The 13,803-nt window shown below is 36.4% G+C and overlaps 1 protein-coding gene across 7 annotated transcripts in view; it reads left to right on the forward strand.

Moving 5' to 3' along the window:
* The window catches only part of BBS9 (Bardet-Biedl syndrome 9), a 304,742-nt gene that overhangs the window by 93,873 nt on the left and 197,066 nt on the right, over positions 1-13,803 (forward strand). Inside the window, exon 20 of one of the 7 annotated variants that reach the window (XM_054193656.1) lies at positions 9,630-9,725. The exons of the other annotated variants lie outside the window; for them this stretch is intronic. Coding sequence (XP_054049631.1) covers positions 9,630-9,710 — 81 coding nt within the window. The 3' untranslated portion in view covers positions 9,711-9,725. Of the gene's footprint in view, positions 1-9,629; positions 9,726-13,803 lie in introns of those variants that run through there. 7 annotated transcript variants of the gene reach the window in all.

Consider the following 13,803-nt stretch of genomic DNA (forward strand, 5'->3'; position numbering starts at 1 on the left):
GTCTTGGTCTTGCATCTTGTGAGTTCTGTGTATGATTTGCAGCTTGAAGAGATTCATGTGCACAGGAAGTTTTCACTTAAAAACTCTGCTTGAAACAAAAGGAAAAGTTTTCAAATAGTCTATCACATTTCAAGACGTGCTCATAGGTTACTGTTCACAAGGAATAGGAACAAACACATTTCCTACAGATTTTGTTCAGTGTAACCTCCCTCATCTGTTCTCCCTTCAGCATTCCTGTATTGTTTATCTTGTTCATGTAGCTAGCAGCACTGGAAAGTAAGCATAGCATTTCACCATCAGTCTGTTAGAAGTGGTCAACAAATACAATTGCTTCCAGGTAGAGATACCATGACTCCTCATTTAGAATAAAGAAGGCAGATCCATCAGGAGGATGCGTTTTAATTCTTTACATGGCAGTAAACTGTGTAGGAATTTGTGACTGAGAAAGCTTTATCTGCATGTAAGGAAGGGTAGCTGGTTTCCTTGAGGTCTGTGATCTGAGCTGTCCCTCACGTGTACAGCTCTGGATGTTAGCTGGGCGTCTTTAGCATTCAGGAGAGACTTGTGGAGAAACAGATGAATTTTGGGAAGGATTTGGAAGTCAAATGTCTCTAAATGAATGCACTGGTTCTTTTAATTAGTAATGTCACAGGACTTGCCCTTTTTCTTTCATATGACAGTGGATATTGTCAAATATCTAAATGTAAGGATATTTTTTCCTTCTTGTCTAACACTTTTGGTCAGTTTTCAGAACAGATCCTTAGCTGATTTAAACCACCATTATTCCAGAGTACCTGGTTTATAAGACATGGGGTTCTGGCCCAGTGTTTATTTTCAGAAATTTATGAACTTCATCACACAACTGTTTCTTTGTCGTAGCCCAATTTATACAGAAAGATGGACTATTGCATGTTTTTGAGATGGAATTCATAGCACAATTGCTTAAATTAATGACAGGTACTAAAACTTAGGACTGGCCCACAGTGTTATGCCACAGTACAGGATTGATATTTAGGTGTCCTTATGTTCGTTGTTTCTGGATAACTTTTCTTGCAACTGATTTGATTCTTTTGGAGCCCTTCAATCCCATGTTATTTTCAGAGTGACACTGAGTAGCCGTACTGCCTGACAGGATCTATTCTAGTCTTGAAAGTTGACATTTAAGTAATCAAATCTAAAGCTAACTTTGTAGCATTCTTTTTCTAAAAGAAAGAAAAAAATAATTTAGAGCAACACCTGATCAAAGCATGTAGGATCTAACTTGCAGCTTTGTTTAAGTTTACTCCAAAATACACACAAAAAGAACATTCAGCTTGTGTTAAAGTGTTAACTAAATGGTTTTTTTTTTTTTTTTTAGAAAAACATCCAAAAAGAGAAAGCTATGATACAATAAACTTTCAAAGTTAAATGTATGTAGAAAAAGCAAATCTTTTATATCCATGGACAAAATTTAGGAGGCCATGGGAAGTGCACTAAATATATATGTTTCTTGAGGTTTCAGCAGAATGTGTAATTAATCTGAATTTTGGACAGAACTTAAAGGAATTTATCTGGAATCCCTTTGAGCACATCTCACAGTTGTCTTGTTAAGTAAGGAATTTTCACCTTGGTGTTGCTGATCATGCATGTTATGTCTCTTTCATTGTGGTTTGTGATCAACCAAGAGTGTTAAAACTTGTCAAGCAGTATTTTAAGTGTTTAAAATACTGTGTTACAGTTTTTGTCCATTTTGTAATATTTGACACAATCAGACAAAATTAGTTTTGATTATCATGATTGAGATAACGAGTTGATTCTGAATTATATCTTCTGAATCATGTGATTTCCTCTCTCTAAATTTTTTTTACTTCCCATGAAAATCAATATTCCACTTAACAGTTGACAAATATCTAAATGTAAGGATATCTTTTCCTTCTTGTCTAACACTTTTGGTCAGTTTTCAGAAGAGATCCTTAGCTGATTTAAACCACCATTATTCCAGAGTGCCTGGTTTATAAGACATGGGGTTCTGGCCCAGTGTTTAAGGACTTGCTTTTATGCCTGGGGACATTGTAATGCATCTCCTTCTCCTGCATTCAATACCAGCTAGATGTGGTGCCATCTGGAAGCTTTGCACCTGTGTCAAAGTTGAACAACAAAAAAAATACTAACACCTTTTTTGTAGCATTGTACTAATGTACTGTGTGTGGCTCCCAGACGGAGACGGTTCACGATCTCCTGTCTCTTAGCTCGTGTGGAACAATTCTGTGTCTGCACCCTTCTCTGCAGATCTGGTCTAACTGTTTGCTGTGCTGTTGGGTGCTGAGACAAGCAGAATTGCAGGTGCTCTCTGTCTTTCGGTCTCTAGGTAGGTGCTCTAGGTTTGATCTCGTATCTTCTATCTCTCTTGCTCAGAGTTTGCTGGAGTCCAGTTAACTCAAACTGGTTACAGCTCTTCCAGCTTTGTCTAGATCCTGATACAGATTTTCCCCACTACTGATGGTATGTGTATTTGACACTTAGAGTAAATTATAATTAAATTCTGTGAAGGAATATTTAAATGTGCAAGTGCGTTTTGTTGTTAGCATGAAAAATACAGCTGTGTGGAAAATAGAGCCACCATAATTGGAAGTTTCAAACTTATTTTCTTCTCTTCAGCAAGAGATTTGGATCCCGTTGCTGCCTTTTGAAAGGAAGCGCAGTCTCCCCTCTTTGCCTCTATTTGTTTGTTTCCCATTTTTCTCTGCTCTCAGAAGAAGATTTTCCCAGCTATCAGATGATTTTTGGGTCTGTTATTTCTGCGACTTGGTTGCAGACTCACATGGTTGAACTGACTTCCCTATAGTAATTTTTTTGTTTGTTTTAGGGAACTGGAAATACTCTAGGCTCGTAATCCTTGGTGGTTTCAGGCTGTTAGATGGGGTAACTTCTTTTGATATTTCCAAAATTACTTCAGCAGAAGGATGAAGAGTATATTGAAGGCAAATGCCTTTGCCCGTCTTAGATGTAGGTAATTTTTAGGTGGTAGTACAAAAGGATATATGTTAGTGTGCATGTATGTGTTCATATATATGTGTACATACACATAATTCCTCATGTCTTCATTTTAATCTTCAGAATTGTTCCTGAATGTCTTTCAGAATTGTGTATCTTAAAAGTCAGAATTTCACTTCCATGATAGTTGATACCAACAGGTCTAGCACCTAATATACTAAAGAAGAAAACATCTTCCCATTTCTTTCCTTACCTCATGTCTATCTATTGATTTAGGAAGCTAGGCTCTTAACTGTGTAATCTACTACATAAATGTAATACCAAATAAGTATGGGCATTACAATTTTTTAAATAAACATAATTTTTTAATCTTTTGAAAGCGTAAGTACTGTTCCTTGTGTTATTTTGACACTTGCAATGCGTGGAGCACTTCGATCGTTGGTGGCTTGTGGTCAGTGGCAAATAAAACTCATTATGTTCTATTCACTAAAACACATGGAATGTCATTAAAGGTCCATTAACTCTTTGTTCAAGCCCCTTAACTCCTTTCAGTGCTTATTAATCGGTTGATAAAAATCTCAAAAGTGATCATTAATGACTGAGTATTCTCTCTAGTTGCACTTCTGACGCACAGGAACTCGACATTTTGGGAATGATTCATTACTTGATTAGTAAGGACTTTTACCTCAAAGCAAAACCATTAGAGTTCATCATGCATGACTCAAAGGCTATATATCACACCCGCTCCTGTAATAGTCATTTTCCCCAGATAATGTCAGTGAGAACTACACCCATAGTATAAATTAGCTCTTTTTGGCTTGAATAAATATGCTGTTCTTTGGAGGAGTTATATTTAACTTCTCTTGTTTTATTGCTGTTCCTGCTAAATGTAGTTTATTCATAGCCACTAGAAGTAGCTTATTGGCTATTACATATAATTAAAATTCTCTATTTTACTGGTGTTCAAATAGTGTTATGTTTCTGTTTCCCTAAGACTTATTTAGCTTTAACAGTGGAATACTCACAATGTCATCAAAGCCCCTTTTTATTAGAAGATGTATTCCAAAAATGTCTGAAAGCAGTTAGCTGTGTTTGAGAAGCATATATTAGGATTGCTGGCACAACTCTTCTGTATTTTGGTCCGTGGTAGCAATTACTTGCTCCCGTCTAGGACAGTCTTCACTTCAGGTCAGCCAGTTTGTGAGACAAATAGGTAAAATTGCTCATACCTTCAGTAAGGTTTTTTTTTTTTAAGGGAGTTAGATGCATGTAAAAGCTGGAAGCAGTACAAGCATCACAAGAGAAAGAGGTTAGAAGTGAAATGTCCTTCTGTGTGTGGATATGGCACGAAGCGCCTCAGCTGGTGTCTGCTGGACTGCACTCAGTCTGGTCCGTCACATTTTCCACAAGGAAGGGTTTCAGCTACACTGTGCTGTGTCAGAGAGCCCTATCTACTGAATTACTCCTCTTAAACCTGTGAATAGCCAGGTTTGAACTCCCACTGCTCCATTCAAATCATTAAAGGACCGTAGGTGTGATTTTATTTAATTTATTTTTCCCCCACCCCACCCTGGGTGCCATTCCTACTTCAGAGCTGTTACAACAACGGGACCTATCAGAGGATTCCCCAAACTTTGATTCAGTCCTCAGCGGTGTGGGCAGGTTGTACCCTCTAGTGTATAAAGGCAATAGCAGGAAGTGTTTTATGTCACTTCTTGTGACATAAATGTTCTCTGGCACTTCTTGTGACATTTGTTTCATTGGCTAATGCCTGTTTGAAGGGGAAAAATTAATTTTCCTGTGTAGGGGTAGACCTTGTATCCTCAGCCCAACATGAGCTCACCAGATCATATATGAGTGATTTCTGTAGGGACTAAAAGAAACTGTGTGCATTTGAATGAGTGAAAATGTAACTGGTTGACTACAATTCCTCCAAGAAAGGAATGCTGATAAGTCTTATTTATTTGAAAGAAATGTCATATCTGAAATATCAGATACCTGCGCTAAAGCTTAAATCGCTGACAGGCTCTTTCACTGGGAGAAATGTACTCCATAGGCAAGAGAGGAAGTGCTATGCAGTAGAGTAATCAAAACTTGAGTAAAAATGTGATACCATCTTCATAGAAGGATGGAAAGCACTATTATTTCATGCTCCCTAGAAAGTTTTCTGTATCAGCCCTGTAATTATGCAGTGTAAAAGCATTTGAGGCATAAAAGCTATACAACTGAGAACAGCTAGCGAGTGTATGTGGTGGAAGACACAATGGTTACTTTGCAAGTTTGGATATACATGATCTTTATGAAATTGGTTGTTTTAGTTGAGTGGTCCAGATGTGATGAATCGAGTGAATATTAAATTATTATCATTTTGGTTAATTTCTGCATGCAGTACTAAGAATATTTTTGTGGCTTCTGATGTAATTTTAGTAGTTCACTTTTGGGTGGCTACTGTACTTGTTTTACCAGTGTGTACATGGGTGCTGTGCCTTCAGGTAGCTGAAATAACATTGAACTAGGTCATTTTCTGATGTAAGCTCACAATAAGTGATAGCAATTTATTTGATGTACAACAGATCATAATTTTGCATCGTGGTTGGATGACAAGTATATGTTGGTTTCAAATTCACACTAAGTATTTCAGAGACTTTGATACTTGGATTCAGTGAAATGCTTGGATTTGTGTTGACTCTTATGTTCATTATACCAACAACTAAATAATAAGGGGGAGAGCTACAGAAGTAATGTAATTTAGTAGAATTTTATGCCAAACAAAACAAAAAGACTTCTCTCCCAAAAAAAACCAAAACACCTGTGACATAAATATGTGAGGGCCAAATTTACTAAATTATTTACTCATCTTGCAGGTCGTCTTGGTGTGAGTTGGGTATTGAAGTGAATTTAGTTTTGCATCTTTACTGTATACTCAGCAGCACCAAGCTATTTTGTCTGCTAACTTAATCTAAAATCATTTTGAATCCGTCTCTACAACTACTTATTTCCATTAACATATAGAGAATGAACATCTAAATCACTGTTCTGTTGATCTTGAGTACTCTTACAGGTGTGACATTTAATTTAGTCACTGATGATGGCTGGCCCAAAATTACTTGTATAGGCCTTTGGTCTACCCTATAGACCAACGTCAGAGATGGGAATAGACTTCAGGTCATCAGTCCCCTGCTCTGCCTAGTACATCTAATACTGCTAAAGTATTCATTGCACAATCCTGATCAGCTGAGTTAGGATTCTGCTTAGTATTTCTTACCAGAGGCTTGTTATTTCTTACCATAGTAGTGGGCTATAGATTCCTGAAGAAAAAAATATTTCAAAAATAATGTAGACACTTTATTAAAAAAAACATAATCTGTTTCTTTGTGTGTATGTTCCTTGCAGTCAGGTCGGAGCTGCTGCTCTAGCCACTACCTCTCTGAGGAAAAATGTAACTTGTGTGGTCATTCTCCCAATTTAGATCTTTTTAATAAAAGGTACGGTTTATGTTGGAGCTAAACTGTTGGTTAAATCTGTAAACTGACAAAAACAAAAGGGAAGAAAACTTTCTCCTCTGTTTCTTCTTGCCAGTTGGCATCTCAACAGGACTATTTCATGTTTCAGTTGTGCTTAACTACTAACTTCCACACGGTAGGTATTTCTACATTGTGAAGCCTTTAATTATTCTGTTGTGGATAGTTTAAACCAGTATGAAAAGGAAAAAGATGGTTAATGCAGGAAAAGTTGGTGTAATGAACTGGGGGGGTCAGAAGTCAGGAAGAAAGAAGACAGTAATGATGAGCGTCGTAACTACAGAGATACTATTTTAAGGGTTTTATTAAAGAGAATATTCTGCCTGTTCGTCTTGCCTTCAGTTCTTTGACAAAGTTTTGTGGCTGCCAATTTCTTGTTTTAATATTGGTGATTTGTTATAGATACAGACTTGGTAATATTTCAACATCTTAAAATTGTGTGTCTGTTTGAGTCCCTTGTTGGATGGACAACCAGAATGCTGAAATGTTGAGGTGTCAGGTTTTACCATAACAGCTGTAATCCTTACTTTTCCAAAAACCCTTTTGGTCAACCTAGAAAACATTATGTATGGGTGCTGAAGACTACTTGCCAGGCTAAATTCTTGTACGTGGGAAGGAGGAGTGAAGAAAAAGACATTATATATCACAGGAACTGGATTTTTTAAATGGTATTTTTAAAGGAATTGTTCCATTTCCTTTTAGGAAATTTGAAAGTATTTGGTATGGATAACATAATTTGTATCTTGTTCATTGTTTATACTCTTACGGCCAATCTACTTAGAAAAAGCAACACCTATTAAAAGCCTTTGAATTCAGAGTCTTTCATGTTACAATGTGTCTATTTACTGCTGTCAGTAGGCCCGTAATATATTTAACTTGAAGAGGTTAACAAGCATACCTTGGAGTGTTACTTTTATTTTCTGTTCTGTGACACTTAGCAAAATCCCATTATACAATTGAGTGGTATTATAATGTTAAAATGTTAATTTGTTCTGCATTCCACTAAAATTGGATTTTTTTTCTTGTGCATTGGCCCATGCGTTTTGTATAAAACCTATAATTTAAACACTACACCGTAGAAATGCCCTAAATTAGTAACCTTTTGCCTTTGCTACCTTAATTACATCTCATTATTTAGTACTTAAAGAGCAACCTCTAGCTATTGGTTAAATATTTGCTAGCTAATTAGGTTTGTCATGTTAAAGAAAACAGTAGCCCTTGCCTCTGTTCTAATTTGAATGGGGTTTCAGAGTTTTCAGAAAATTCCATGCTTTGCTGGAGGAAAAGTAAACTTTTTGCATTTTCCTTATTTCTTCATTTCTCCTTAACGAGCATTTCATTGTGCGTTAGCTGTCTGTTACATTCCAATAGGCAATTGAAAGTCTGTCTTAAAATAAGTATTTTCAAAAAGACTGTTGTTTTTCAATATGTTCTATGTCCTCTAGCTACATTTATTCCTTTTAGCTTTTTATGAGCATCTGATACACTCAATTTCTTTTCTCTTTTTATTGTGGAAACAAATATGAAATGGATTACTTGTTGCTACTAATAGCTATCTTTCAGATTTTTACCTCCTTTTGGGAACAAATCTGTGTTGTTTTATCAGAATCACAAGGAATGTGATTAAAATAACTGTTGAATTATCTTCTCTGAAAAATTTAAGGATCAATTCTCTTGTTTGTCATCTTTTAATTGTATGCAGAAATTATAAGCTGCAGAAGTCATGAACAGCTTGCAGGTTGACTTAATCTTCAGTATTTTATTCACATTACTGGATTGAATTTTTGCATTTTATTTTGCTTTGTCTTTTGCTATTTTTTCCTTTGTATAAAAGCATGTGAAGAGTTGGTAGTTTATCATTGCAACTAGTTAGAACTCCATGATGTTAAATTCCCTGTCATATGCAAAGATATCCTGTTTCATTTTCTCTTTTACTTTTTTTTTTTCTGAGATCCACAGTAGGGGAAGCATGTCTACAACAGATTTGTCTTTCTGACTTGATTGCTACCCAGTACTTAACTACTGTTCTCTTTATTCAGTTCTTAAATTGTTGCCTCCACTGTCCATTTGCTTTTGGAAGCCCAGTGTCTCCAAAAAGTTTCTTCACGCATTCTTCCCATATGTTTAGTTACATTACAGGCTAAAAATTGCAGACTGGCATGGTTACAGTTGGAAGTATAATTTTCCATTTATGTTTATTATTGTGATATCACTGACCATTAATTTTTAACAAAGGCACCTAAGGCAAATGGAGAAAAACACATTGAAACAAGTCTTCATCTTGCTCATGTGTTTTTTGTTCTGTGGGAAACCCATATATGGAACAGAGAAACATTTGGCCTCTAGTGTATGATTTTTTTTCTGTGAAAACCAGTTTTAATTTCTGAGATGTATTTTGTTAAACTTTTTTGAAGGTAGTGGTGGGGGGAATACCAGCAGTGCAGTTACAGAGAAACCGGTTGGCCTGTCCAATTTTAGTCTAAGTACTTCAACCTTTGAAGTAGACAGTTTCTCTGAAAACTTCATGTATTGTTTCCTCTGTAACTGTTTATACATTCTATATCTGTAAGCTCTGAAACCATTACTTCACTATTCATGTGAGGATTTGAGTGATTTGTTGATTATTGACTGTATTTATTCTTGGTTTTGAATTCAGCAACACAATCTGTAGAGGCAATGACTGTCTAAGAGACCCTGTTGTTCTTTGCAAAAAAAAAAATAAATAAAAAATTCTTTGGAAACCTTTCCCTGAGAAGAATTTTTGAGATTTATGTGGATTACAAAGCATTTAGAAGGGTCATTCCTTAATTTTCTTTCTAAGCAAAAATGCCAAGACGCAATTTTAGCAGGTATTAGTAAAAATTGAAAAGTATGCTTTGTCTTCTGGGACTGAGGCCAACATTTGTATTTGCAACTCCCAAGACAGGTCTAAGGGTGAAAGCTTTTCCTCATTGCCCTTGGAAGACTGCTAGAACAAGCTTGTGACATTTCTATTCTGTTGCCTCTGTGTTATTTACTTCTGCTTCAAATTCTTTTCTTTTTTTTTTTTTTTCAAGTTTATGATCAATGCAAAGGAGTTTACTGTCAAGGGGTGGGAGGAAAGAAAAGAGTCATAAACCTTTGTTTTGATCACAGGTGCATTTTTCTAGTAGGAGGTCACATTTAATTTGTGTAGCGTGTTTGGGTGATTCTGGAGCAGATCCTCAGCCAGAATGAATTATCGTGGGAGTTAAGCGCTCTGACTGTTAACACAAGCTGAGGTCTGTTCTCTAGCCCAGGTAAGTTTCTTAATTTTTTTAATGAAAAAAATGGGACTGTAAATTTTAATTTCATAGAATGTCCATAAATTGTAGTAATTGTTTGGAAGAGATTCAAAGGCTTGTCTAATTTTCTATGAATGTTATAATAATCTATGTTGTCTCTATCAGGGGTCAAAGGGAGGGGGTTAGGTTTCTGTTGCATATGTTGCTTTTTTAAAATAGCATGTTTATCAGGTGAACGATAGTTAAAATGATGTATGCAAGTCCGGACTTTTCCAATCTGTATTTCAAGAGGCTTTTCAGTGCCGTATTTGAGGCACTTAATTTGTTGTAGTGTTATTCTGAGCAGTAGGGAGCCCTCTTCAATCCTTTCTGTCTAGGACTGTTGTAGGTGCTCAATCTCGTAAAATAGGTCACTTTATTAGGTCAACTAAATATGGATTTAAATGTCTAAATTCTGTTTTGAAAAATATGTGTGCTTCAAAAGAGAACATTTTTACGAGAAATAAGTTCCCTGAATTTTTCCCTCTCTTTTGCTAACTTTTTGCATTGCACGCGGAACAATGTTGCTTTCAGTTGAAAAATGGATTGTTCCAGCAGAGTGCAGCAAAAGACAAATATTGTAAATATGTTTAGCTTTCCTGTCAAGAGTTGGTACATTGTAAAAAAGGAAGAACTTAGATAAAGAGCTCACAATTCCTAATGTACCAAATAAATTATGGAGGAACTGTATAAGATTGTGGTTTAGTTAAGTTCTTTTTGCAGGTTTTTCCTTCTGCAACTCTAAGACATCGTTAGAATTTACTAGGAAAATAATCATTAAAGAAGTGTTAATATATAGTGAATAAGTAAAGTCTAAGATCTCTCAAACATTCCTGGTAAATAGATGCAGAACTTTGAGTTGTAGGTAGCTAAATGCTACTGCTTAGTAATTTATCTGACACTGGTCTGCAAGCTGGTGGAATAGTTGAGATTACAATTCAGAATTTTTCCCTTCTTCCCCATATTTAAGCTATTACTCCCCTGTCTTTTATAATTTTAGTTACTAACAATTTGGGTGGTTTTTTTTCCCCTGCTGGATTGCTTAGAAGTTAACAAGCCTTATTTTTTTGGCCTTTGTTTCACCATAACATTCAAAAATTTTCTTTAGCCTTTTGAAGCCTTGTTTTAAATGGCACCATTAAAAAAAGATGATATAGTTACCTTAACCCCCCCCAAATGTAAATAAGAGTAGTGTGTAAATACTGGTTTCTGGATAATATACAAAATTTGCGTCAGTCTTCTAGTTTAATCTTGGGGAAAATTCCCAGTGATGCAAAAGGATTCTTACATGTTCCTTATATGTCTGTATGTTTAAACTCACTTTCATATAGGCATAGCTTTGCTGGATATTAGCAAGGTAAAAGAATAGTGAAGAGACCACCTAGAGTATAGGTTTTTTTTATAACACTAAAGCCAGTAGTAGTTTTCAGAAGCTGAAAAGTGGAAATTCAGTCTTAAAACATGTTAATGAGTATAAGAAAGAGCTACATATTTATCTAAGAAAAAAGTTAATATATGTATATTCAGAGACTGAAAATTAAAAAGGACATGTAAAGTATTTCTTAAGAGATCTCAAAAGAATGTAGTTTTCCTTAACCCATCTGTTAAAATTTATATAATTTGAATCAAGCCATACATTTTTACTAATACTTCTAGTGTTGTTCCCATATCAGAATTGGGATTTAGAGCCCTGAGCAGGCATATGCTTTCACTGTTTGGGCTGCAGCCTGATCCTCTGGTCCTCCTGATCCTGGGTTTCAAAATGCCTTCCACTGCCAAAGTTGGAGTGGGAAATGTTCCCAGCCAAGTTCATTCTCAGCTCATTAATCAACATGAACAGGTCAAATGAGAGACTGAGGATGAGGGAGTCTGGGATCCCCATCCAGTCATTCATGGGCACTGGAGACCCATCATTCCAACAGCATGTCCTTCATTGGGTCCCTTTCTCCTCTTGGCATGAGTGGCCCTTCCTTGATACCTTTGCCCAGTAGAAGCGTGGGGTAGTGCTTGTTGCAGTAGTCTCTTTCTCCTCCTCCTCCTCCTCACTGGTCAGATAGGGACAGTTCCCCAGGGCACAGTGAGAGAAGTAACCTATGGAGAAGCTAGTGTTGCCATGCTGAAGGGGTAGGGATGTTTGTTTGGAGAGAAATCAGAGCAGGCTTTTAGGCTGCTATCCCAGCATTGCAGTCTACTGCAACCAGCAGTCCCCCAATGTTCCCACCGTCCTCTATCTCTAGCAGCTAGTGGTAACAGCCTCTGATATATGCTGAAAGATTTTCTGCTACTGTGACCTTGAATCCCTCAGAGGGCAGTAAAAAAAAGTTTCTCTTTAAGTTGAAAATGCCTGGGTTTGTTTCTGATCAGGATCTTTAATGCAGTATGAACTAACACGAAATTTCTGGGGGACCTATAGAGTCCAGTTAGGCTCAAGACAACCAGTGTATTGGATGCTGTGCAAGTGCAGAATGAAGTTTTTCTCTTTTGCTGAAGATCTTGCCATTTCAATACACCAAATTCTAACCAAGTTTTGAGTTTAACAAATCTAACATCCTTGGGTAAGGATGAAGGTCAGAGTGATAAGAACATGGAGGTATTTAGAAAAGCCATTACACAATAAGATGATTCTGGGTTCATTTTTTGGCTTTTCTAATACTGTTTTTCTTTTAATTTTTTGGATCTGTCTCAGTCTGTAGTCTGACGGGAATTAGTTACTAACCTTTCCCATACTAAAAAATCTTAACAGAGCAGGAACGGTGTGAAGCTCATTTAGGGTGCTTTTTGTTGTTTGGTTTTTTTTTTTTTTTTCCCCTCAGCTTTGTAAAGACTTTATTTACAAGAAGACAAAGGGGAATACATTTAAGAGTCAGTCACTAATGAGAAAATGTAATTGTTGGAATGGTCATTATTCTTGTGAAAGCGATGCTTAATTTTACAGAGCACGTTGTTAGTCTTGGTAAGCTAAAGAAACAATGTTCAAATACAGGCTACAGGGATCATGAAAAAAAGTTTAAAATTCTCTACAAATAGTGTGGGACATGTGGCAATGACTAATTTTAGAGCTGCCCTACAGTATTTATTATCTTAACATTTTTTTTTGTGATAGCACAGTGTGGCCACATTCAAGTTGGAACCCTTCTCTGCAGACAGTCCAAACTTAAAATACCAATCATTGCCTCAGATATTGTACAATCTAATACAGTATTTCTCTGTTGTTTTTTAACGTAATGGGTACCTTCGCACTGATTGATTTTTATTCTTATTTATTTACCTTTAACTTTCCTTTGTTGTTTGGAAGTTGGAAATGAGGAAAGATAGAAAATAAAGTACTTAGAATTTAGAGAAACATCATCTCATTGTTTTACAGAAGCATTGCTTCAATGCTATAAAACCGGATATTTTAAATTGGCACCGACAGCAGTCAGGAGCCAGCCTCTGACTTTGCCATCTGGCAGGCCCAGCTGTATACCTGCCTGCTGAGTGGGATTTCTGTGTATGTGGTTTTTATTTGTATTTTTAGTTGCTGGTTGCTTCATGAATTCTGCTAGGAAAACCACCAGTAGATGTGAAATCACAATTTGAAAAACATGCAGAGTTTACAGAGATAGAGCTGTCATTGCAAAGATTTAATAGTGATAATAAATGAACCCGAAGATAGTCATAAAAGCCCTTTGGATTGAGGAGACTTTGGGGTGATAAATATGCCTTGATAATTATCACGGTGGGAGTCAGTAGGTTGGTCCTGAAATGAATATATGAAGAAGTTACCAGTCTTTGAGAGCCTATTTGTGTAAGTAATAGAACAGAGGTTTCAAAAATTCAGCAAGTGGGAAGAGTGTTAAGATAGTGGCTACAAAGAGCATGCTCACTGTTGGAGTTTTTTCTGAGATGAGGAAAAGAAAAGGTGGAGTGATAGGCTCAAGAGAATATGATGTGTCTATGTTTTTTTGATTCACTGGTGATACAAACTGTATGCCCCTGGACTGACTATAGCACGTGAATGACACGCA

This window comes from Rissa tridactyla, chromosome 2 (genome assembly GCF_028500815.1).
Source record: "Rissa tridactyla isolate bRisTri1 chromosome 2, bRisTri1.patW.cur.20221130, whole genome shotgun sequence".
Classification (NCBI taxonomy): domain Eukaryota; kingdom Metazoa; phylum Chordata; class Aves; order Charadriiformes; family Laridae; genus Rissa; species Rissa tridactyla.